At 37.4% G+C, this 27,341-nt stretch overlaps 1 protein-coding gene across 1 annotated transcript; it reads right to left on the reverse strand.

The window, feature by feature from the left end:
- Positions 1–363: 363 nt before the first annotated feature.
- Positions 364–27,126, reverse strand: FANCB (FA complementation group B). The gene is made up of 10 exons (XM_036439802.2): positions 27,007–27,126; positions 25,168–25,327; positions 19,120–20,137; positions 14,749–14,901; positions 12,746–12,838; positions 5,442–5,570; positions 3,564–3,730; positions 2,264–2,694; positions 1,909–2,146; positions 364–1,281 (listed from the first exon to the last, which is right to left on the reverse strand). Exons 3-10 carry the CDS (start codon positions 20,065–20,067, stop codon positions 870–872), a joined length of 2,571 nt encoding a protein of 856 aa, XP_036295695.1. The 5' UTR covers positions 20,068–20,137; positions 25,168–25,327; positions 27,007–27,126; the 3' UTR covers positions 364–869.
- Positions 27,127–27,341: the final 215 nt, after the last annotated feature.

A 27,341-nucleotide genomic window follows, 5' to 3' on the forward strand; every position in this document is an offset into this window, starting at 1 on the left:
ACAAGGGAATAAACATTTTCATTTTAATGGTCTCACCCAGACAGTCCACCATTTAAATTCCCATAAGAGCTTGGTCTTTACACAACTTGTGAATCCTGACAGCCTTGACTGAAGTTAATTTTTATAAGCTAGATTTTACTAAGCAGAATACAATAAAAGAACTATTTAAGTATTTAAAAAAGATTAAGACCGAAGTACTATTAAAGCACTTCTGCCTTCTCTCAAGGGGTAATTCCAAGGCAGGATTTGTCAACCTCTGAATTACGGGACGGATAATTCTTTTTTTAAAAATATATTTTTATTGATTTCAGAGAGGAAGCAACATCAATGAGAGAAAATCATTGATTGGCTGCCTCCTGCGCGCCCCACACTGGGGACAGAGCCCGTAATCTGGGCATGTGCCCTGATCGGGAATCGAACCCTGACCTCCTGGTTCATAGGTCGACGCTCAACCACTGAGCCACACCAGCCAGGCAAGAATCATTTATTCTAGGGGGGTTCATCTGTGCAGATTAGGATATTTAGCAGCCTCCCTAGCTCCTACCCACCAGATATGAATAGAACCCCTGCATCAGACTCCCCACTGTCCACTCCTTTTGACAATTAATAAAAAGTCTCCAACAAGCTGAATGCTCCTGGGCAGGGAAGGGGAGGGAAGGGGAGAGAAGGTTGGAGGGAGGCAAAATGGCCCCAGTTCAAAAAGTGCTGCTCTAAGGCTTGATATTGTGTGCATCATCAAAACCTGATTCTATAAAAAGCCTCATTGTTCATTGTTACAAAGGAGGCATATCATGTGAAATAAAAACAAGTGGACCCAAACTATTCTGGCAGGGAAACTATTTTAAAATATAACCAGATTGAGATTGGAATTATTGACCACTCAATTTCTCTGCAGCCAGGTCTGATTTCAGCTGAGCCTCGGCTAATTGCCAAGTCATTTCCCTATAAAGGGCGCCACTCACTTTTAGATCCTTCCCCAACGTTTGCTTTTCTCTCTGAAGTTCTTCTCTGTAGGGCTGGATGTTTTCTTCTATGTCTGCTAAAACAGCCAGAGCACCACTACTCTGTTCTTTGCTTGCGTCTCTGCTCCGCACCAACTTGTTTTCAACCTTAACTAAGGCAGAAGGAAGAGAACTAAGGATGGCCAATTCCTTCTCCAAAGTGAATGCCAAACGAGCACTTGGGCAATCCTCACTTTCTGACTTTAGATTTTTGAAGGAACAGTCTATAGGGAGAATTCTGGTGAGTTTATGAAGGCACTGAAGCAAAACTGTTTGATTCCTGGAAATAAAAAAACAACAACACAAAAACACAATATTATAAAACTCAGAAAAGAACAAAGCAGTTGTATACAACATATGAATCACTTAATATTTATGTATAAATATTCTAGCAATGAATAGAACCAATAATGCATGTGTGATCATTGATAGAATTCAGACTGTAGTAATATAAAATACATATCCTACACCAGGTCATTTAATACTCATGCGGTTGCTTCCTAATTAATTTTTTTCTGAGTAGTAAAATCAATATTATATATATATAATATTGATAATATTATCAATGTCATACATGCAAATATATATATATATGTATATATATATATATATATACACACACATATATGTGTGTGTGTGTGTGTGTGTGTCATGGAGGAGGAGAGGTAAGGGAAAAATCTTAAAATAATTATTAGGCCCAATTCAACCAAAAATAAAAAAAGTCAAAAATAAAAAAAATTAAAACAGCTATAGTTTTTATGAGGCCACCAGCCCATTCATACCAAAGCAGGCAATGACCCGGACATGTCCCACAATGGCACAGAATTCTATCATGGGGATTCCTGTTGGACCACACATTCACCATACACTGACTTTGGTGGACCAATTCCAATTAGATGTGCATTACCTGGAATAGATTATTAAAATCCCTTCAAATGGTGTCCTTTGTTGCCAGTGGAAGAGCGTCCCATACAGATTTTCTAACCCTTTACAAAAGCAAATTTCTGGAAACTTCTTGATTACTTCACATTTCAGGTGTTCTAAAAGCCATCTCTTCACTGAAGTCAGGGCATATCTGGCTGATTTTATTTGGAAGCAAGTTTTTTGCAATGTTGCGAGAAGGGCCAAGAGATCTTCCATTTGTTCTACAAGAAAAACATGTCACAAGCTTTTTCATTCAAATCTGTTATCAAACAAAAAAGAGTTCTTAAAATGTTCTGATTCAATTTGGTATAGGATTCAAAAGTACCAACAAAAATTACCTATAGGTTTCTTCGGAAACGTCACGAGGTATTTCCCACTTGACAAATCTTCTAGACTTAAAAAAAGTCTGCCACATGGAAAAAAACGATGTTCAGAAGAGGTAGCATTTTTTCTCTCCCTAATGTGCAGCAGCGCAATGCAACATACCTGACGGAATGCTAAGAGTGGAGAAAGAGATGTCACGGCAGTGACTATCTGAACACACTCTTTCTCAGATGACTGTCCACAAACAGAGCTCTCTTCTTCCTCTTCCTCACTATCAACAGTCAATCTGATCCTTTTTGTCTCAGATCCTTTTTCATAGGGCACTGAGCAGGGTGCTGAAAAAGAGTCCCTACTCACGATCACCCTATTTTGACACTTAATAAGCCGAAAGCTGGAGCTATGGGGTTCATCCATTAACAGCGACAAAGTCACCTGGTTCAGAGACCTGCAAAACATCCAGAGTTTGGTTTAGTCTAAAAGTTCATTCTTTAAAATCAAACATGTGATTCAATGCCATACAAACAACAACACATTTCATCCTCTCCTTTCCTGGGAAACATACTTTCAAATGTAAAATGTATCAGAAAATCAGGCATAAGAGCCAAATACATTTTTTATATTACAATAAATCCTGTAATGAATAACTCTCTTAAAATAAGAAAGCAAAAACATTGTAAATATGCTGGACTTTAGAAAAGGAACTTTTTAATGGAAAGAAATGGTAAGTGAATGCCTGGATTTTATTCTTGAAATAAGCCTCCCACTCCTCACTTTCCTTTAAACAAGAAAAAAAATACCATTTTTTAAAATTTTTATTTTGGCAATAATTTAGAATGAAAATAGTTCTAAAGTAAAAATTGCATTTTATACTCCCCTAAATAACTTAAATAAAATCTGCTTTTAAATACAGAATGTTGTTGCCTGGGGGGTGGGTCAGTGGTTGAGTGTCGACCCAGGAACCAAAAGGTCGCTGGTTCGATTCCCAATCAAGGCCGCATCCCTGGGTTGCAGGTTTGATCCAGGAGGGAGAAAATTAATGATGTTCTTCTCTCACTGATATTCCTATCTGTCTATCCCTCTCCTTTTCTCTCTCTGTAAAAATCCATAAAAACATATAAAACATAAACAAGTAGATATAGAACATTATTTATCCCTCAGCAATGATATTTTGGGGATATATTATTATTAAAATTCCTTTTGCCTGTTTCTACTTACATTTTTTAATATGCTACTAGAAAACTAAAAATTACCTATGTGGTTTGCATTATATTTCTGTTGGACAGTGCTAACGGTATCATGTTAGAATTTACTTACAGATCCAAAGAAGATGTGGTTTTCACTCCAACAACCAAACTATCATCTATTACACGATACCATGTCTTCTCTACTAGCTGTTTTGAATCTTGAGAATCGCCTGGTAAATTCTTATCACAAGTACGAACTGGATTGTTATCTTCACCATAAAGAGTAACAAGACATTCCTTAAAGAAAAGCATGTTTAAGTAACTAATTACAAAAACAACAATAACAACTATCAAATGTACCAAAACTAAAAAAAGTGTAAATTATTTTAAAATAAATTATGTATATTATACATTATACATAATTCAATTAAATGAAACATATAATTAACTATTTACTCAGATTAAGAAGCATGGCCTGCTTAGAAACAAGACAGGGTATCCAACACAGAAGGGAACTAAACCTGGAGTCCATCTTGAAAATAATCAGACAATATGTACCCCAGGCATGCTGAAAACAATCCAATCTTTACCTTACCAGTGACTTACATTCAACCTATGAATGTTAACTTTTGTACGAATGAAACTGATTAAGCTACTGTGTCTTTGGACTGCTGATTGGTTATTGCTAAAATTTCATTCGTAAAGTCCAAGCCATACTCATTTCCACACAAATGGATTTTTAATAATAATAGAAACAGTAGGAGGAGGAGGAATAGGAGTAGTAGTAATAATAAATAACACAGAATGCTTACTATAGGTTAGGCACTGTTCTAATACCATTTCTGTATTAATTTGTTTAACCTTCACAATAACTTAATACCTTGGTCCATAGTATTATGATCTATTATATTTTCCAGATTTAAAAAAAAAATGAGGTTCAGGGAAGTTAAGTACCCTGTCCCAGATTACACACCTAGCAAGGGGCACAGCTGGGATTTGAACCAAAGCAGAGTGGTTCCAGAGCCCACGCTCTACCTTAACCATTCATCTATGTTATGCCTATATGTGCCAAGGGAAACAGGGATACTTTTAACAATGACTTTTATGAGGTTCCTCAGAAAACTAGAAGAGTATTACAGAAATGTAACATCATGGGTCTTTGTTATGTTTCTTATACTCACAGAATCTATTTTGGACCCAAACCCTCATATTTCTAGGACTGAGATTCAGACCATCACAAGAATGGTCAACCTTGAAGAGGGTCAGAGCAAAGCACTGCCTAGCTTTTCTTGATTTATTTGTAACTTTGTTGCACTATTCTCTGAGTAGAACTGATGTGCATAAATACTATTTTTATGAAGTCAAAGCAGTTTTTGCTAACTTTCTACATTATTGTACATGCATAAATAATTACAAGGTACTAAAGAGATTCGGATGGTCAACCACAAGGAAAATGACAAAAAGCAGACTTAAGGGCTAAAAAATCAGAGCAATTTAGTGACACTAGAGAAATAAATATCCATAAAAATGAACCATGCAAAAGACTAAAAGAACAATTATACTAATGATAAAATTGTGTCATTAATACAAGGTTAAATAATGTGCAGTAATTTTCCTTAAATAGTAAGAAAATTATAATTCAATAAGGAGTAATTTATATTTAAACTATATAAATAAAAGAGTTTAATTAAATATTTTTTAAAACAAAAGGACTTATTGCCCCAAAGTTACTGGTAACTGAGATTTTGATATCCTACTGAGTAGAATAATTTTCAAATTGGTAAAATACTGGCTTCTTAAGCACATCTTTTTCAGTGACATAAAAGCCTACCATTAATAATCCCTACCACTTTGCTTCTTGATCAATTGCTTATTTCTATTATATTCTAATTTCTATGTTAAATAATTCTTCTGTAATAGTGTCCACAATAAAAATGAAGTTAAATAAATAACTCTTCAATAGGTTTTAATTCATAAAATGATAAAATGGTCACATGATTAATTTTACCTCATCTGCAATTGATGTAGTATCTTCTTTTCCTTGAAGCAAATTCATTAAAGCATTGTAAGATTTTAAGATAATTTTTTCCTTAAGCAAAAGATGCTTCCGTACGTCCTGAATACAAGCCAAACCAACCTGTAAAGTAGAAAGAAAAATCATTGCCAGAGACACAGTTTCAAATGAAAACTGACATCCCATTAATTCAGGAAGTGCTCTCTCCAAATCTGCCTATTAATTCATTTTTCTATAGAAAAGCAGAGAATCTTTCTCAGAGCAAAAATTATTTTACTTGTAAATTTTAAGTCTCTAATGACAAAAGAAAACACAACAGGTAACTGCAATTGTACATATCAAATTGAGAGAGTGCCAATATATTAGCATTAGTTTCACTACTGAGTTTAGTAATCAATCAATATGACTATGAGCAAGTCCGATCAATATGAATAAAAATTAAAGTCTACCAACACTCCTACCCCCACAAGGAAATTGTTTTTCTTGTTGAAATAATATCGGTTTCAGAAACCAAAAGACATAATTATAAATAGAAATAGTCACTTTTAATTTGATACTATTTGAAATCCTCTGTGCATATAACCTTTATTTAAAAAATTTAAGATAACACATTAACAGCCTCCAAACTGTCACACATTTATTTTTGTGCTAATAAACTCAGTACTAGCATTGACTCTTAACTACTGGGGGGAAATTAGCTCTGAATTAGGCATAGAACAATCCATTCCTTTTATTGTAGCAGATAAAGATTTCAGCACAAAATATGACACATTCATGAAATATATTTTGTTACTGAAAATCTAAAGAGTTGCGGCATTGAACTGATAGAAACTTTCATTTCAGATGGATATTTGAGACTGTTAAACTATTAACCCAGTTTTTAATACAAATGCTTTTCTAGATTGAAAAACACAATACATCCTATTTTTTAATTCCTTTCTTCTAAATTACATTTCAATTTCAAGGCAAGTACATTCTTTCTTTGTATCAATGAATAGAAGTTGGAGAATGAAGAAAGAATCATATTTTACCTCACCATTTAAAGTTTTAATACTTTAAAAACTTTATCTGGTGACCTAATTCTGTGGGCTCCATCTCATTCACACTCCATCACTCATTTGCTGAGTAATTTGTAATTGATGGGAAGAAAGATGTACCCATCAGAGGTGGAGCAAATCAGAGACGGCTGAAGAGGGGGGGAATGAAGAGAGGAATATGTGGTCAGACTGAAAATAAGGACCCCCTCAGAAATGATCCTGTTCTCTCTTCCCTACACCCCTCAACATGCCCTCTGCTTCAGGACTAAATGGTAAATCACTAGACTCAAATATTTTATTATGAACTTTTGTTATAAAACTATTGAAAATAAGCATATGGTAAGAAATTTAAATAACATAAAAGCACATCACACCTTCCCTTCATACAGCCTTAATCTCATTTGTGCAGCCAACAGAGTGCTTACCTTTCCAGAATTTTTCCAAGTAGTGTATTTGAAGGAATGCTTTGCTTCTCCCAACACACAAAACCAAATAGAGGAGCATACTAGATTGCATGATAGCGAACCTTGCTTTTTGTTTTTTTTACCCTGATCTCTCTCATGCATGCAGAAGAGTACATACCACACACAAAGAATAGTTTACAGACTAATGAAGTTAACACGCATGGAAAACACCCAAGTCAAAACGTAACACTCCAGTAGCTGTCCGTGGGTCCTCTCTTTCTCCACTGGAGGCAGCATTACCCTGACCCTTTACTTTTGAACTTTTTATAAGTGGAATCATTCTGTATGTATTAGGTTTAAGTGTCATCCATTTGTCACAAGCAGCTGTCGTTCATGTCTTTCATTGCTCTGTAATATGCCATCATATGACTTCACTAGCTTACTTCCCTAGTCCGCTGTTGATGGATATCTGGGCTATGTCCAGATGTGTTGTATTACAATGTTGCTGTGAACATTCCTGTATATGTGCACAAGCTTCTCCAAGGTCCTGCTCTCCCAAGTTCCCTTCCACACTTTTGCCTCTCCTACCAGTATCAATGTACTTTCTTCTTTTTTTAAAATATATTTGATTGATTTTTACAGAGAAGAAGGAGAGGGATAGAGAGTTAGAAACATTGATGAGAGAGAAACATCGATCAGCTAGCTGCCTCCTGCACCCCCCCCACTGGGAATGTGCCCGCAACCAAGGTACATGCCCTTGAACCTGGGACCCTTGAGTCTACAGGCTGAAGCTCTATTCACTGAGCCAAACCAGTTAGGGAGATGTGCTTTCTTCTTGTTCCTCACCTTGGCCTCCACAGGTACAATCTTCCTCCCAATTAAAAACATGGCACTCATTGATGCCGGACCAGCCTGTTGGGTGCCTCCATCCCTCTTACCAGTCTCAGTGTGCTTTCTTCTTTACTCTAGTTGTAAGACTTCCATTCAGCCAACTTTCAGTCAGTTCTGAATGATAGTTGTTCTGTATTTTAGTTGTGATTTTGATGTGGTTGTGGGAGGCGGTGAGTATTGGAATTTACCTAATTACCATCTTGGTTTTCCTCAGAATATATATCTATATTAAGAAAATTAGTCCTCTGTTCTGTTACAATTTCTTACTACACAATTTGTCTTTTGATTTATTTTACTTTGTTCCGAGTACAAAAGTTTTCAATGTAATCAATCTTTTCCGTTATGGTTCTACGTCCCCTATGATATTTCATTTATCCATTGTTCACATTCATGTCTAGCATGTGTTCAGTAAGCAGTTGGTGAATTCACTGTAATAATTACTATAGTTCCAAATAATTTTTAAATGCCTGCAAGGTATAAATATTTACTGTCTAGCCTTTTACAGAAAAGTTGGCCAGGGATAGATAGAGGAAAGGGGTAAATAATATCAAAAGGAAATGGACAAATTCAAAAGGAGGAGCACCTCACCTGGCCTGCTCATTGGAATCATTTAAAAAATAAGGGAAGGGGCATTATTCAAAATAAAAAAGATCAATGAGAGTTATAATAATCACATGGAAGTGTCAACTTTGGATCCTGAAAAAAATAACTATAAAAAACATTTTTGTCCTGGCTGATGTGGCTCAGTTGGTTGGAGCGTCACCCCATATACTGAAAGTTTCCGGGTTCAATTCCCCATCAGACCACATCCCCAGGTTTAGAGTTCAACTCCTGGTGAGGGCACCTATGGAAGGCAACCAATCTATGTTCTCTGTCACGTAGATGTCTCTCTTTCTCTCTCTCTCTGTCTCTCTCTCTCTCTCCTCCCTCTCTCGAAAATGAATAAGCATATCCTCAGGTGAGGATTTAAAAAAACATTTTTGTGGCAGTTAAAGACATCTGAACAGTAATTATGACTAAGGGTTTTTATTAATTTTTTAAGTGCAATAATGGTGTTTTGGTTACATAGAATATCCTTAATTTTAGGAGATTCTTGCTAAAATATGTAAGAGTGAAGTAGTATAATATTTGCAACTTTCAAATGATTCTGCAAAAATGTACACATATAGGTACACAAGCACAAATAGATGAGGCAAATATGATTTTTTTCAACAGGAACAATAGTTGAATCAATGTGGGATAATCACTATACTATTCTTTGAACATGTCTGTATATTTGAAAATTTTTACAAATGGAAAAGGTCAAGTTACAAAGGAACATCTTATAATCACATCTCTATATACATTTGCATATATTCTACGGGCAGTAAGAACTATTGGCTGTAAAAACCAGTGCAGACTGGGGCTCAGTGACCACGAACTGAACTTAAAAGGTCGTGCTTCCTCTGAGCTCCGGCACCAGGGCAAGAATTTGGGGGACACAGACACATGCGATGAGGAACTGGACTGACTGGCATTGGGGCAGGCACTCAGGGGTGGATTTCTCCCAGATGAAGGTGCTTGCAGGGATCATTGTTCCTCTACTGCACATGTGTCAAACATAAGGCCCGCAGGCCAAATCCGTCTCGCCAGGCCTTGCAATATGGCCCGCACCGCGCTGTCATCACTGCACTCCGCTGCGTTTCCATCACAATGACAGTTTACGACTGTTCAGTAAACCATTCGGCCCACGATTTAGGCTGGATTTTAGATTTTGGCCCCTTCTCTGATTGAGTTTGACACCCCTACTCTACTGGGACCTCCCCAGTCAATGGCAGGGCTGACTTGCAGCTATTTCTGTTTGCTCTGCCCTGGTGAGTCCCTAAGACTTCACCTCATTCAATTCAGAACCCAACCCCAGCTGTGTGCAGTGGCTTTTGCATATGAATGGCCTGTCCTTGCTCAGGCTAGGGTCTCTCAAGCAAGCTGCAGCTGGGTCAGGGAGCCCCAAACCTATCAATAGAGGGCCAAGGCCCGGCCTTGTCTTATGGCTGGGCCTCATCTGGGCACTTCCAAACCTGATTCAAAGAGGAGGAATCTGCAGCTCTCGCTATAGTTCCTGCTGGGTGGCCCCAGGCAGTGGCTGACTTTGCAACTCCCTGGAGAACCAAGAGCCAGTGTACTCAGTGGTCAGTGTGAGACCATATCAGATTAGAACTCTACACATTCATACGGGACAGACTCAGTGAGCACCAAAGCCCCACTGAAGCCAAGTCCTGCTCCATAAGGGTGTCTCCTGCACAGCAGCTTTCCCATGGTAGTCACAGCTGGTCCTCATAGCCTATTGGCCTAGTGGTCAATTCCTACCAGTGACACAGCAATCAAGTCTCAACTACAGCGAGACAGTGCTCACAGCCCACAGAGTGATACACCAAGAGCATCCAGCTCAGGTGACTGGGGACACTGAGCCACTGGGCCCTATAGGACACCCACTACACAAGGACACTCTTACCAACTCAAGGAGACATAGCAGTTCTATCCAATTCATAGAAACAAACACAGGGAAGCAGCCAAAATGCAGAGACCAAGAAACATGTCACAAATGAAAGAAATGGAAGAAAGCAAACTACTGGATATAAAAACCATGGCTATAAGGTTACTTAAGAATCTTCTAGAAACCTCCAAAAAATGGAGAAGGACCAGTTGCAGATTAAGCTACACTAATTGAAATAAAAATTAATATACAGGGATTCAATAGTAGTATGGAGGATTCTGAGAATCAAATCAATGATATGAAATATAAGGAAGCAAAAAATACCCAATCACAAGAGCAAAAAGAAAAAAGAATCCAAAAATATGAAGGCAGTGTAAAGAGCCACTAAGACAACTTCAAGTGTATCAACATTCGCATCATAGGGGTGCCAGAAGAAGAGAGAGAGCAAGATATTGAAAACCTATTTGAAAAAATAACGACAGAAAACTTCCCCTACCTGGTGAAAGAAATAAACTTACAAGTCCAGAAAGAACAGAGTTCCAAACAAAAGGAACCCAAAGAGGACCACACCAAGACACATCATAATTAAAATGCCAAGGGCTAAAGACAAAGAGAGAATCTTAAAAGCAGCAAGAAAAAAAGTTACATTACCTACAGGGAATGCCCGAAAGACTGTCAGCTGATTTCTCAACAGAAACTATGCAGGCCTGAAGGGAGTGGAAAGAAATATTCAAAGTAATGAATAGCAAGGACCTACAACCAAGATTACTCTACCCAGCAAAGTTATCATTTAAAATTGAAGGTCAGATAAAGATCTTCACAGACAAGAACAAGCTAAAGAGTTCATTACCACCAAACCAGTTTTATATGAAATGTTGAAGGGTATTCTTTAAGAAGAGGAGGAAGGCCGAAGCCGGTTTGGCTCAGTGGTAGAGCGTTGGTCTGCGGACTGAAAGGTCCCAGGTTCGATTCCGGGCAAGGGCATGTACATTGGTTGCAGGCACATCCCCGGTAGGGGGTGTGCAAGAGGCAGCTGGTCGATGTTTCACTCTCATCAACGTTTCTAGCTCTCTATCCCTCTCCCTTCCTCTCTGTAAAAAATCAATAAAATATATATTTTTTTTTTAAAAGAAGAAGAGGAGGAAGAAGAAAAAGATAAGAAATATGAACAACAAAATGGCAACAAATACATATCTATCAACAACTGAATCTAAAAATCAAAATAAACAAATAGGAAATCTAATGAACAGAATAAACTGGTGAATAAAATAGAATCAGAGGCATGGAAATGGAGGGGTGAGGGCGGGAAGAGAATAGACAAAAATCTTACATGCATATATGTGTTACCTATGGACACAGAAAATAAGGGGCAAAGGCCTGGGGAAGGGCAGGAACTGGATAGAAGAGGGTAATTGGGTGGGGGGGGGGGAAAGAGGGACATCTCTAATCAACTATAAAGATTTTTTAAAAAGCCAAAAAAAAGTGAGTTTCTTATATTTTATCTTATGAAGTTTATTATATACATAATCTTACTACAAAAAGGTATGATTTTTAGATACTACATTTATAAATAATGTCATAATAGCTTTTACAGAAGTACAGAAAAAGTAAAGATCCTTTAAATACTGTGTTTCCCAATCACTGAGTTGTTTATATTTTAAAGAACTTTCTTTCGTGTTTGTTTTCATTTAAAATAGCACTGATCCAACCTGTCAGAATGGCCAACATCAACAAATCAACAAACGACAAGTGTTGGCGAGGTTGTGGAGAAAAAGGAACCCTCGTGCACTGCTGGTGGGAATGCAGACTGGTGCAACCATTGTGGAGAACAGTGTGGAGTTTCCTCAAAAAACTGAAAATGGAACTCCCATTTGACCCAGTAATCCCCCTCCTAGGAATATATCCCAAGAAACAAAAAAACACCAATCAGAAAGGATATATGCACCCCTATGTTCATAGCAGCACAATCTACAATAGCTAGAATCTGGAAACAGCCTAGGTGCCCATCAGCAGATGATTGGATCCAAAAACTATGGTACATCTACACAATGGAATACTATGCTGCCATAAAAAAGAAGGAATTCTCATCATTTGCAGCAACCTGGATAGAACTAGAGAACATTATGCTGAGTGAAATAAGCCAGTCAATAAAAGAGAAATACCACATGGCCTCACTCATTTATGGACATTAAAAAACATTATAAACTGACAAACCAAGAGATAGATATAAAGACAGTAAAGCAACAAGCAGACTGTAAAATTACACCAGGGAGAGGAGGGAGATCTGGGGGAGATAAGAGATCAACCGAAGGACCTGTATACATGCATATAAATAAAACTAATGGACACAAAACTCTGGGGAGGGAGGGTATGTGGGGCGGGGGGGCAATGTTAAAATATGTACACAGATAATAATTTAATAAATAAAAAAAATTAAAAAATAAAAATAAAATAGCACTGATCCAAAAAAGCAAAGCAAACATAGATACTAACTTTCACTCTTCTTTTCAGAGCTGGAATCACCAAATATCTATTATCTTCTTTCTCCTCAAATAAGTCATCTTCATTGCTATCCAATGTTTGAATCTAATAAATAAATAAATATACTGAAACAAAATTTGATATTGAAAATTCATAATATTAACAGACAATTAAAGTTTATCCAATCAAAGGAAAATTTTATATGTTAGACACTATTATATAAAATACAAAATATATATTTTCCCCATAATTAACCAGAAAAAAATTATAATTACTACTATTACCACCCATGTAATAGTTGTATAATGCTTCAAAAAATATCAGCTTACTGGATTTTTATAAAATCCTAAATTCCCGTAACTAGAGAAAATGAGAATTACCCTCATTTTATTGATGAACAAAACTGAGGCTCAGAGGCATTTTATATAGATCTGAAACTTCAGGAGTATCATTTCCCTTATGTCTCAAATCTTAAAATATTATGAATTATTGCTTCTTTTAATAAAGCAGTTTCACTTCATTTTATCCTTTAGTTAATCCAATATTATCATGTTATGGATATAAAAGGATTTTCAGAAGCAATAATAAGTTAATTTATATTTTTTTTATTGTTTTTATCATCTGACTGACCAACAGATATACTATAGTTAAAAGCAGAGTCAATTTCTATTGTGCAAACATCATAGAGTGCAGTTACACAACCCTAGGCATTTGTTGAAAGGACAGTCAATTCATAAATCATTTATCATGTAACATTTCGGTCAACAACAGACCACATATACAACTATGGTCTTATAAGATTATAAAATGGACATGAAAGTTTCCTATCACCTAGTGACATTGGACCCATCAGAACATTGCAGGACAATGCATTATTCACATGTTTTTGGTGATACAGTATAAATAAACCAAATGCACTGCCAGTCATATAAATGTATAGGCACATGTACACTGTATAATACATACAATTACATCCAGTACATAACACTTGATAATGATAATAAACTATCACTAGTTTATAGATTTATTATATTGGAATTTTTTTAAAATATATTTTTATTGATTTCAGAGAGGAAGGGAGAGGGAGAGAGAGATAAAAACATCAATGATGAGAGACAATCATTGATTGGCTGCCTCCTGAACGCACCCCACTGGGGATCAAGCCCACAACCTGGGCATATGCCCTGACCAGGAATCGAATTGGTGACCTCTTGGTTCCTGGATCGACACTCAACCACTGAGCTACACCCAGCTGGGCTATATTAGAATTTTTATTGTTCTCTGTCTACTTATACAAACGTTTGTTGTAAAATAGTATGCCTTATTACACCAGCAGCAGCCTCATACATCTCATGTTTACCACATCTCTTGATTGCATCATTGTATCTTATGCTTCACTTAATCGCATGTTGTTTATAAACTTAGTCGCATGTTGTTTAATCGCATGTTGTTTATAAACTTAGTATAGCCTAAGTATATAGTGTCTCTAAAGTCTATATGTGTCCTAGGCCTTCACATTTACTCACCACTTACTGCCTCATCCAGAGCAATTTCCAGCCCTGCAAGCTCCATTCATGGTAAGTGCCCTACAGAGGTGTATCATTTTTTATCTTTTATACCATAGTTTTACCATGCCTTTTCTATGTTTTGATATGTTTAGATACACAAATACCATTGTTACAATTGCTTACAGTATTCATATAGTACCATTCTGTGTTGATTTGTAACCTAGCCGAGGTATGTAGCAGGCTATACCACCTAGATTTGTGTAAGTGCACTCTATGATGTTTGCACGATGACAGATTGCCTAAGGACACATTTCTCAGAACATATCCCCGTTGTTAAGTGGCATATGACTGCATTTCTAAGAGATTCAATCCATATATTTTTAAAGTTCAGAAGTTGACTTAAAGTATGAAATCACAAATACTTAAATAGTGGGTCAAAAGCTTTCAAGCACTCAGATTTTCCAAAATGGTTCTTCAAGTAATGCAGAAAAAGTAAACAGTACTTACTGAATACTTTATGCTATCAAGATCTGTTATTTTAAATGAACTCAGGCAATCCGAATGTAAGGAGTCCTTGAAAAGTAGCAGCACTTGTTCTGTTCCAGTTCCAATAAAGTCATCGATGAGTACTGAGCTAATTTGTTCCCACTTAACAGCAACCTGAAAGTGATAAGGAACAGAGAAGGAAAAAAAAATCAGAGGTGAAAGTAACTAAATCCTTTTGTTGCATGTAGTTGTCACTTATCTTCAATCTTATAAACAAGTAATGAAAATGGTACTAATATAAACAGGAAACATAAGGAGTTATACCTTTATAAATATCAAGATACTTAAATTCAATATTTTTATCAACATTTCTCCAGGGACTATAACATGGCTGATTTCTGTATTAAAATTTTATTATAATTTATAAAATCTCATACTTCTCAAGACTATTTTGGAAGTTCTAACGTTTCTCAAGAATAACTCTAGTGAGGTTTCTTTCTCTAACATGTTTAATTTAGTGATGGCCCTCACTACCATAAGCTGATTTCTACAAGGTAGGGGGAAAGTGGGTTTATAGCTGAAACCAGTTTGGCTCAGTGGATAGAGCGTCGGTCTGCAGACTGGAACGTCCCAGGTTGATTCCGGTCAGGGGCATGTACAGTAAATTCCTCTCAGAACTCAATGTTAGAAAATATTTTCCCCTTAACAGTGTATGTTCCGTTCAACTGTAAAACCTGCTATATTTACTTTTTTTGGTCTTAATTGTTAAACTAAGTGTAATTGTTCATGCAATTACTTCCCTCAACTCTCCTCTCCCTTTATTTGTAGATTCTTAGCATTTATTCCCACTTTGAAAGTAATCTGAGAAACTAGAAACACCAATCAGAAAGGATATATGCACCTCTATATTCATAGCAGCACAATTTACAATAGCTAGGATTTGGAAACAGCCTAGGTGCCCATCAGCAGATGGGTGGATCAGAAAACTATGGTACATCTACACAATGGAATATTACACTGCCATAAAAAAAGGCATTCTTACCATTTGCTGCAACCTGGATGGAACTGGAGATCATTATTCTAAGTGAAATAACCCAGTCAATGAAATAAAAATACCATATGATCTCACTCATTTGTGGATAATAAGGAACATTATAAACTGATGAACAAAAAGATAGATACAGAGGCAGTAAAGCATCAAACAGACTGTCAAATTACAGCGGGAAGGTTAGGGAGAGGTGGAGGAGATAAGAGATCTACCGAAGGACTTGTATGCATGCATAGAAGCATAACCAATGGACGCAAGACACTGGGGGGTGAGGGCATGTAAGGGAGTGGGGGGGTGCGCGCACAATGGGAAAATATGTAACACATGTAATACCTTAATAAAAAAATGGGGGGATTGTGCTGCTATGAACATAGGGGTGCATATATCCTTTCTGATTGGTGTTTTTAGTTTCTTGGGATATATTCCTAGGAGTGGGATTACTGGGTCAAATGGGAGTTCCATTTTCAGTTTTTTGAGGAAACTCCACACTGTTCTCCACAATGGTTGCACCAGTCTGCATTCCCATCAGCAGTGCACGAGGGTTCCCAGTCAATAAAAGAGAAATACCACATGGCCTCACTCATTTATGGACATTAAAAAACATTATAAACTGACAAACCAAAAGATAGATATAAAGACAGTAAAGCAACAAGCAGACTGTAAAATTACACCAGGGAGAGTAGGGAGATCTGGGGGAGATAAGAGATCAACCGAAGGACTTGTATACATGCATATAAGTACAACTAATGGACACAAAACCCTGGGGAGGGAGGGTATGTGGGGGGGGCAATGTTAAAATATGTACACAGATAATAATTTAATAAAAAAAATTTTTAAAAAATGGGGGGGAGGGAAATGGACCTACTTGGGGATTCAGCTAAAATAAATAAATAGCTGCAGTGGTAGGGCCTCGGGAAACTTGTGGAAAGGATGGTGACCCACTGCGGAGAAAGAATCCTAGAACACAGGAAGGCAAGGAGGCCACCAGTTACTTGTAGACTCACAGGCAGTGTCAGTCCCCTGTTCTGGGTGATGCCTTAGTGCGGTGCTCTAGTGGCCAAGCAGGGGACGCACTTCAGGGAAGGTGGGACCATCCTCAGTGAATTAATGAGGCACAAGGGAACTGGTTTTTCCTTACCCGGGCAAGAAAAGGACCTTAGGTAGGTCCAAGCCTAATAATAATAGCCACCACTTACTGAGCTTCTCCGATGTGCCAAGCACTGTGCTAGACACTTCACAATGTCATTTAATTCAATGCTCCCCTCTCAAGAGGCAGGATGATTTCAATGTCATAAACTCAGAAAATGGGCTCACAGAAATGAAATACTTTCATGAAGGTAAGACTAGTAAATGGCTCAGTTGGGATTCAATCCGGGGTTAAGTGTGTTCTTTCCATGACCCTGACCCCAATAAGGATTATGGGCTTTACCAGCTGATTTCCCGCCACCATTTCTTGAAAGGAAAAGAAGTATAAAGAGAAAATGCTACCTTCCAAATAACCTTCAAGTAAAAGGACAATGTGCTTTTATTACAAGACTGCTTGCAAATTAAACAGGATAGCTTTCAAATTATTTTCCTTTTGAGGACTTAAGTACTTTATGTGTAACAGAGAGTGAATGTGTTATACAATCCCTATTACCATAAGGTAATTTATAAGGCAGAGTCTGATAAAACACAATTTCAACCTGACATCTCCACATACAGAAAGTAACGATTCACATAAAAAAATGTCCCCCAAACTTTCTAAAATATTTATCAATATTCTATACCAAGGTGATAATGCAGTGATAGAAAGTGTAATTGAGCTTCTAATTAAATGGGCACACAATGGAAGGCACTATCTCTAACTTAAAAAGTTATATATATAATGTACTAAAAAAATCACTTTTGGAAGAGACATTTCTGACAAGTAATGATTACTTTTCTTGAACTGTAAACACTCACATCACACACCTGAATGAGCTGATATAGATCTAAAGCCAGGAGGATGCAGTGTTACCAAATATCACAGTCAGAGAAATATTATTGGTGCTGATGCCCTGTTACAAACCTCCAAATTCCTATTCATTTTTCCCCTTTCTTACCTGTTATTGAACACTCAATACCAGCAAGTATTTTAAAGCAATTTCCAAACCATACATTAAAAGATACAACTACCATCGAAACCAGTTTGACTCAATGGATAGAGCATCGGCCTGCGAACTGAAAGGTCCCAGGTTCGTTTCCGGTCAAGGCCATGTACCTTGGTTGCAGGCACATCCCCAGGAGGGGGTGTGCAAGAGGCAGCTGATCCATGATTCTCTCTCATTGATGTTTCTAACTCTCTATTCCTTTCTCTTCCTCTCTGTAAAAAAATCAATAAAATATATTTTTTTAAAAGATACAACTACTGTAAATGTGGATAAAATGTGAATGCTTGCTAAGAGTAACAATGAGTTTCAAAATATAACATCATAAAATTCTCTAAGCAAGACTTTAGAAAAAATAGCACATCCCTCTTGTTTTTGGAGAAGAATTAATTGTTTCTTAAGGGATAATAGCACATTTAAAGAAATTCCTCTAGATTTTAAGTTTAAATAGATAAATACCAGATTTTAAAAAGTTAAACTTATTGGAGTTTTCTAAGAAGGCTTACGAAGTCAAATCACTTATAATTTTACTAGAGGCCCAATGCACGAAATTCATTCAAAGGGTTCAACCCCCACCACAGCGACAGCCACCTTGGCCCTCATTGCCCCGGCTTTATCTGGAAGGTCGTCCGGAAGGACGTCTGGCCTAATTAGCATATTATGCTTTTGTTATTATAGATTCTAAGTAAAAGTACACATCTAATCATCACATTATAAAAATTAAAGATAGTCACATTAAAAGACAAATAACAGGAACAAGACAGGGATGCCCACTCTCACCACTCCTGTTTGACATAGTACTGGAAGTACTAGCCATTGCAATTAGACAAGAAAAAGAAATAAAAGGCATCCAAATTGGAAAAGAAGAATTAAAATTGTCCTTATTTGCAGATGATATGATATTGTACATAAAAAACCCAAAAGACTCTATCAAAAAACTAAAAGAGAAATAAATATGTAATAATTAAAGTTATATATTTATACATTTCCAAATAACGCAAAGGTTTTATGATCCAAAATGGCAAGGCAAAACCTTTATCAGGTAGTATTCCGATAACTCTAAAAAAAAAAAAGAGTATATATGATCTTCTTTTAAGTGCAGCACTGAAGATTGATTTGGATAATAAGACTCCAGGATGAATGTTATTAAGTGTAGAAGTGCTTACTAGATCTAAGACTACACAGAGTGCATAATTAGGAGAATAAGTACTGTACCTGGAAGTTCTCTTCCCAAATACCGCAAGCACTGGACCTAAAGGACACAATGAGAAGGCGCTCTCCGTCTGAATCCTCCAGAAGTTGAACTGCACAAGGATCTTCAAACGGAAGCTGACACACACTTTTCGGAGTCCCATTCTGGAATGAAATCAACTGATTTCTCTGAGTAAGGGCAAGCAAAGACATTCTTAGCTTGTTGTTGACAAACTCAGTTGCACAGACATGCACACAAGTGATCACACTGCTATAAGCAGGAGGGATAATGTATGTATCACTTATTAGTTCTTCACTTTCAAGAAAGTATACACAAAATCTGGTGTTCCAAAATGCATAATCAGATGTTGAAGGCTGAGAGGTGCTCTCCTCCGCAGATAAACTACATTCCTTTTGTCCTAATAAAACCATACCTAGATTTTCAATCTCCCCTGCCCACTCTATAGAGGAAAAGTTAAGGGACACAGTACTAACTTTGCCAGTTTGGGGAGAGATATAGAAGAATGTTTTATCATGTTTCCAAATAATCAAAGGCCCGTTAAAGACCCTTATGCCATCCTTCAACTCATGGGCTAGGCTAAAACTCAAACGTTTTTCAAATTTATTGGTACTGTGAAGAAACAGTAGAAGATATTTGGAAACATTCTTTTTTTCATTGCATTGTATCATGATATAAGGGAGGTTCATTCCAGTTCGGAAATCGGACACACAGTCGCAACACATGATTTTTAAATAAGAGTTTTCTTCCTTTATGCTGTAGGAGCCAGTGGACTTCTGAACAAATGCACTTGTTTCTCCGTCAAACACCATTCTTCTGACGTGTAACATGGGTGCTTCTGCAGGCCCTTTATCTGCAAAACTTCCTTCAGACAATTTAAAAACAAGGACTTCACCATTATAACACAAGACTCTCTCTTGTTCATCAGATGACATTGCTTGTTGGCTTCTCATGCCACGATATCCAGCCTTTGTGTTGGTCCAGTTTTGGAATGCAAACCGATTCCATTCGATGCTTTTAAACCTAAAAATGAAATGAGAAAAACTGCCATCAAGTAGGAAGAGTTGAAGAGAATACGCATTTTTGTTAGAGAACTAGTACCTTTGTTAGAACTATTACCTTTGTTAGAGTACTATAAATGTTATTAAGGTAACATTTTTAAGCACTTTATGCTATTTTAACATCACCCATCAAAAAACATATTCCAATTATTTTTTTCGGTATAGCCTTAAAAAACAGTTCGTAATGGCCCTGGCTTTTTATATATTAGGATATCTGCCAAGAATCCAATAAGAAAGAATCACTGAACCATAATCTACAAGGTTAATGTAGCCTGAATTTTAGAGAAATGACTGATTTGGAGTAAGTCTTACCTAAATGCACATTAGATTAGTCAGCCTCTACTTGAAAACCCTATTGTTTAATTTCCAAATACATCACTGGTGGTTTTAAAACATGTTCACAAATTCTTTAAAACTCCTGTCATCAAAAAGTGACACTTAATCCTCTCCTTGAGTGAGGGCTGGTCATTATGACTCACTTCTAGCAGACAGAATGGGGCAGAAGTGACAGTGTGTGACTTTCCAGATTGGGTCAGAGAGCACTTTGGCTTCCTTGACAAAGTCTTCCTTGGATCGCTTGCACTGGGAAAAGCCACCTGTCATAGCATTAACACACTCCAGAAACCCCATGGAGACAGGCGCAGGGCAAGGAACTATGGCTTCCTGCCAAAATTCAGCGAAGGGCTGAGGACTTTTGACAATAGTCATGTGAGTGAGCCTTCTTGGGGTCAGATCCTCCAGCTCCATTCAAACTTTTCGTTAGTTCCGCCCATTCAAGAGATCTGGTGCCAGAATCATCCGGCTAAGGTGCTCCTAAATTCCTGATTCTCAGAGACTTTGAGATCATAAATGTCGGTGGCTTCAAGCTGATAAATCTGGCAGTTATGCAGCAACACACAAATACATTCCACTATGGCTTTAGTTTTCTTTAATTAAATTGATATGATTTTTCAGAACTTCATGAAATCTATGATGGGAAATAACTGAAGGTAATGTAGCATAATACAAACTAGCAGATGTCACTGGCTTATTGGTATGTTGTTAGGCAATTACTGTCAAAGATACAGGACAAACAAAGTAGTTTCAGCTTCTCGTAGGTAAATCAAAAGTGTGGCTTTTACATGTGAAACTGCTTTTTACTTTAAAGGAAATAAACATTTAGTTACATTATACCAAAATGTATGAATAGTAATCTGTATAGAAAATATTTTGTTATTTTCATATTAAATGCCACAGGTAATATTTAGCCAACACAGTGCTCTGATTCACTAAAATCCAAGTGTGACAGGAGGAAGGAGAATCTGACAGTTAAAAGGTTAAGAGACTCTTCCCCTTCACTAAAATTTAGAGTATGTATTATCACACCCTGACAAAGTTATGACTTAGGAAAACCAGGTCCCTTATATTCTATTCTTTTATATATATATATATATATATATATATATATATATATATATATATATATATATATTATTGGTTTCAGAGAGGGAGAGGGAGAGGGAGAGATAGAAGCATCAATGATGAGAGAGAATCATTGATCGGATGCCTCCTGCACACCCCCTACTGGGGATCGAGCCTGCAACCCCTGCATATGCCCATGACCTGAATCAATCCTGGGACCCTTTAGTCCACAGACCGACGCTCTATCCACTGTGCCAAACCAGCTAGCATTATGTTCTATTCTTTTAATGCAATAAATCACCAAGTTGCTTACCTTAGAAACCTCTATCTTCAAACTATCTATTCCAAATGCCATTAAGAGAGTTCAGGGTTTCATCTCCTCACCTAGGCTGAGGTTAAAGCTCCTAATTGGTCTTCTTAAGTCTAGTCTCCCCCCCGCCAATAGATCAATTTATTGATGCTGTCTCAGTTATTGTTCTGAAACATAAACTTTATCTGGTAACTGCCTCCTAATTTAAAAACCTCGTATGCACACCCATGCCCTTTTCAATAGGTCCATGTTCCTTCAATTACTACCTGGAAATATAGATGCTAAACATATTAAACATATAAATGACATCGAGATAAATGTTACAAATCACTGTTATAAAATTCGGCATGATAGTCAATGCCTTGCCATAATCCTAATCCTACATTCTTTCAGCACGAGCTATAAGCAATTTGCTTATAATTAAATTTACTCTCATGGGCTTAAACTCAAACAGATTTAAAAACACAAATGACTGTTATATAAAAGGTCATTATTTTTTAATGTTAAATACTATTGCAAACACGCATATTTTCAATGTTATTTAAATGGGCCACCTTAGAGTTAAAAATGAGAAGCTACTAATATGTCATGAATTTTTGAAGACAACTTTTCCCTCAAACTTTCGGTAATCTCAAGGCCTGTTAAATGCACAAATATGTGTATATTTTCTATTTTATACTAATGAGATATTTGTTTTAAGAGTAAAAGTTCTTAGCATATGTTCACAAAATAAACCTTTAAACCTATGGAATAAGTGGCAATTTTATTTTTATTTTTTAGATAGAAATAATCTGGGAACACATGAAACTCAAGTTCAATTTGGAGATTCCTAAACCAATATAAATAAGCCCTGATTAATCAAACTCTGATTATCATAATTCAGCCTGTTCATTATTTAAAACAATGGCTGAAGAAAAAAAAGAGGTAACTCAAACTAGTTAATTTTTACCTTGTACTTCAACTATGGGGAGGGGGGATATTTGGAAACGGTAAATAAACAGATTATTTACAGTGCAAAATAGTATGCAATTAGTATGAGTTTTTCTTGTCCCATATTACTTTACACCAAAGTTCAGAGTACAGCAAATTGTCGACTTAATAGACTTTGAATTTAACAAACAAAATTTCTGGTCTGTATGTCATATGTGAAAAATAACACCCTGTTAATTTTAAAATGCTTTTTGTCCTTTTTTTAAAAAATTTTAGAGAGGAAAGAAGAGAGAGAGAGAGAGAGAGAGAGAGAGAGAGAGAGAGAGAGAGAGAGAGAGAGAGAGAGAGAGGAGAAAGAGAAATATACATGTAAGAGAGATACATCAATTGGGCTGCCTACGTATGTTCCTTGACCAAGAATTACCGTATTTTTCGGACCATAAGACGCACTTTTTTCCCCCCAGAAGTGGGGGGGAAAAGTCCCTGCGTCTTATGGTCCAAATATAGCCTACACATATACTTTTAAAAAAAAGTTTTTTTACTTGCCCGGCTCTGTGTGGTCTCTGTGTGCTTGCCCGGCTCTAAAATGGTTCTAAATGCTGCTGTTTACTTTACAGGGTTGATTATATGTGTTTATGACTGTGATGTTGGGTTTTAATGCACATAAAATATTTTAGGACACTATTTGTTTCAGAATCTTTTTTTCTTCATTTCCCTTCTCTAAAAACTGGTGCGTCTTATGGTCCAGTGCGTCTTATGGTCCGAAAAATACGGTAACTTACAACCTTTGTATACAGGATGTTGTTTCAACCAAATGAGCTACACCAGTCAGGGCTTAAAATGCTTTTCACCAAGATTTGCTTATAATTAAATGAACAGGTTATTTTTTTTTTGTTATTAATTCACTTATTTTAACAAATTTTAGCAAACATGTTGGAAAAAACACTAATAATTTCAGACAAGTAAATATTAAATATCTACAACTATAGTTTACATATTTAAATCCAAGAGTCACCTCTAGTAAACAATGCTTGGGGAATGATTAGCAAGTGATCACACTGCATCTAGAGGAGTAATTGTTTTGGTTGTCACATGGTATGACTTTCTGCAGCAGTTTAAACACATGCCACCTGATGTTCTAATTAGTCCATTATATTGAGGTTTTACCGTATATATCTATATATATAAAAGCCTAAGTGACTGGCCAACCAACCGACCAGCCAACAGCTATGACGCGCACTGACCACCAGGGGACAGACACTCCAAGCAGGAGCTGCTGAGCTGCAGGCACTTGGCAGCAGGAGGGAGCCGGATTCCAGGGTGTGTCACCCGAGATCCACCCTCTTGCAATCTGGGACCCTTCAGGGGAAGTCTGAGAGCCGGTTTCAGCCCAGTCCCTGCAGGCCAGGCTGAGGGACCCCACCGGTACACAAATCCATACACCAGGCCTCTAGTTCTATACATAAAATGTGTGGTATACTAGAAAAACAATACATAACAGCATAAGTATAATAGGTCGGCAATAAATTATCCTCATCTGTTTTTTTCCACCAGTCTCCCAAACAAACACACAATGTTGCCTTTCAAAGCTACTAAATTCATTTGGACACTGTGTCTCTCAGAACTCCTTTAGTTACCACCAGTCTGGTAATATGATCTGCAGGTAAAATCTAAAAATATCTCTAAGAAGCCATAGAAATTGCGACCAATATAAATTATCTTTGTGGGGAAAAGATAGCATTAAGAAAGCTAAATAAAAATTTAAACTAATCATATTAAACATAATACTGATTGATGTCCTTTTTTCAACATACAGACATTATTACCTAAGCAAATTAACTTGGCTACAACCAAAAGACTTTTCAAAAATAGAAATCACAGTATTGTATTTCGGAATTATAAAGATATGGGTGACTGTTGAAGATGGGTGAGGTCAGACTGAAGGCAGAGCCATTAATTAGGAGATAATTATGAGTACTTACGGTAATTAAAGGGAAAGGCAACTTTGGAAGGCAATATGACAATAAATGGAAATGCATACATCCAGTAATTTCATTTCTAAATATGACCCAAGAGAAGTAATCCTACATAATTCACAAAGGTATTGCCCTAGAATGTTCACTATGTTATGTGTAATATAAAAAAAATAGTAAAACCTTCAATGACCACCAATAATGAAATGTATAAATACAGATGGAATATCATAACATAGTTAAAAGAAATAATTTAGATCTATGTATATCTCCATAGCTAGACTTCAAAAATGAGAAAAAATGTTGCAAAAATATATATATGGCAGTACATTATTTAAGTCAAAATACATAAAACAGCATTATATATTTTCTGCTTACCTTACAATAGCTAGATTCTGAATGCTTTTTCTGTACCAGGTACTGTTGGACTTTGGAGTCACTCATGTATTCCTGACAACATCCTTATGTCACAGGCACTATTATTCCATTCTATGGATGGGAAAACTGAGGCAGGAAGTTTCAGGATCTTCTCAAAGGCCTACAAAAAGGAAGTGAAAGAGTCAGGATTCAAATCCAGGCAGCCTGGCCCCAAAATATTTAAAAAACAATAACAACACACAAAGTTGTGAAGTTTCATGCCACATTCTGAATGATTTTATTCTAGAGAAGAGGATAGATTTCAGGATAGGGAAATGGAGTTAGAAGACCTTAGCTATACAGGCATATGCCAAAGATACTGTGGGTTCAGATCCAGATCATGGTAATAAAGGCAGTATGGCAATAGAGCAAGTCATAATCTTTTTGCTGATGGAGGGTATTGCTTTCAATTTGTAAAAACGCAACAATATAGCAAAGCACAATATAGCAAAGTGCAATAAAACAAGGTGTGCCTGCCATAGCTGGTGTTGCTCAGCGATTAGAGCATTGGCCTAGAGACTGAAGGGTCCCGGGTTCGATTCTGGTCAATGACACATGTCCAGGTTGTGGGCTCGATCTCCAGTAAGGTGCGTGCAGGAGGCAGCTGATCAATGATTCTCTCTCATCATTGATTTTTCTTTCTATCTCTCCTTTCCCGATCAATGATTCTCTCTCATCATTGATGTTTCTATGTTTCTATCTCTCTCTCTCTCTCCCTTCCTTTCTGAAATCAACAAAAATATATATATTTTTAAAAATAAAGGAAGAAAAAATGAGGTGTGCTTGTATCTAAAATTGTATTAAGAAATACCCAAACAACTTTTAAGCAATGTATTCATTTTTTTTTTCTTAAAAAAATGTGAACAAAATGTCTGGGTGAAAGATGCTAAAGTGTCAATCACGGCTGACTATGGATGGTGGAAACTAGGGACTGTTCTTACAAGGTTTACAGTTTTCAGTACCTTTAAATAAATAAATAAATAAATAAATAAATAAATAAATAAATAAATAAGGTAGTATCATTGAATGCGAAATTTTCCTTCCAAATTTTTAACCAACAACCATAAAATTTGTCCTAGTAACTTATGAGTCAATCTTTCCCAGCTTTGGCACTTACTGGATACCTTGCGGGGGTTGTCCTGTGCATTGCAAATTTAGCAGTACCCTCAGCTCCCACTCATCAGATGCCAGGAGCAGGTCCCCTCCCAGTTGTTACAAAAACAAATGCCTCCAGTCCAGCAGAGGTGGTTGAGCATCTGCCTAGGAAGCAGGTCATGGTTAGAGTCTGTCAGGGCACATGCCTTGGGTTGCTGGCTGGATCCCCAGTGTGGGGCATGCAGAAGATAGCTGATCAATGATTTTCTCTCTCCCTCTCCCTTCCTCTCTGAAATCAATATATATATATATATACTCACACATATACATATATATGCCTCCTAGACATTTCCAATTGTCCCTGGGAGGCAGAATTGTCCCCTCTTGCTTTGAGAACAATCATCTTAACAAACGATACAATTTACATCTCTTAACTTTACGTTTCAAAGATTGCAACGATCTATTCAAGTGCCAAGCAAGAAAGATGTTGCAGGGGTGGAGAAACTTGCAAGTGAAATGTCCCCAAATGTAGCAAGCACTTAAAATCTAGTTAGCATTCCCTAGGATGATGCACAGCTAAGGGATGATGGACAAAGGCCCGGGGACACTCGCATTCTCCCTGTCTCCCGCAAAAACCACAAGGAAGAATCCCGGCCTCCCGCCCCCTCCAGGAAGGCCAGGTAAGGAATCACTCGCGGGCCCTACCTCTGCGCCCCAGGCCCGCAGCCTACAGTCCCCGAGTTCCCGAAGTTCCAACCGGCACCCACTTCCGGAGGCTCCAAACCTCCCGCCCGCGCGTTGCATCGTGGGAGTTCTGGACTGGAGGCGGCCTTGGCTCCGAGGAGGCGGAGCCAGACGAGCCGGCCCGGAGCCGGTTGCCGAGGGAGGTGGAGGAGGCGGGGCCTCCGGGGAACATTGTGAAAGCGGAATAGTGGGCGGAGCTTGCCGGGGCGGAGCTCGCGGGGGGAAGGGGGAGGAGCGCCTTCTGTCCAAGGCTGGCGGGGGTGGGTCCGCAGTGCGGGGACGCAGGGGGCGGGGCT

The sequence above is a fragment of the Pipistrellus kuhlii genome, unplaced genomic scaffold (genome assembly GCF_014108245.1).
Source record: "Pipistrellus kuhlii isolate mPipKuh1 unplaced genomic scaffold, mPipKuh1.p scaffold_m20_p_16, whole genome shotgun sequence".
Lineage (NCBI taxonomy): Eukaryota > Metazoa > Chordata > Mammalia > Chiroptera > Vespertilionidae > Pipistrellus > Pipistrellus kuhlii.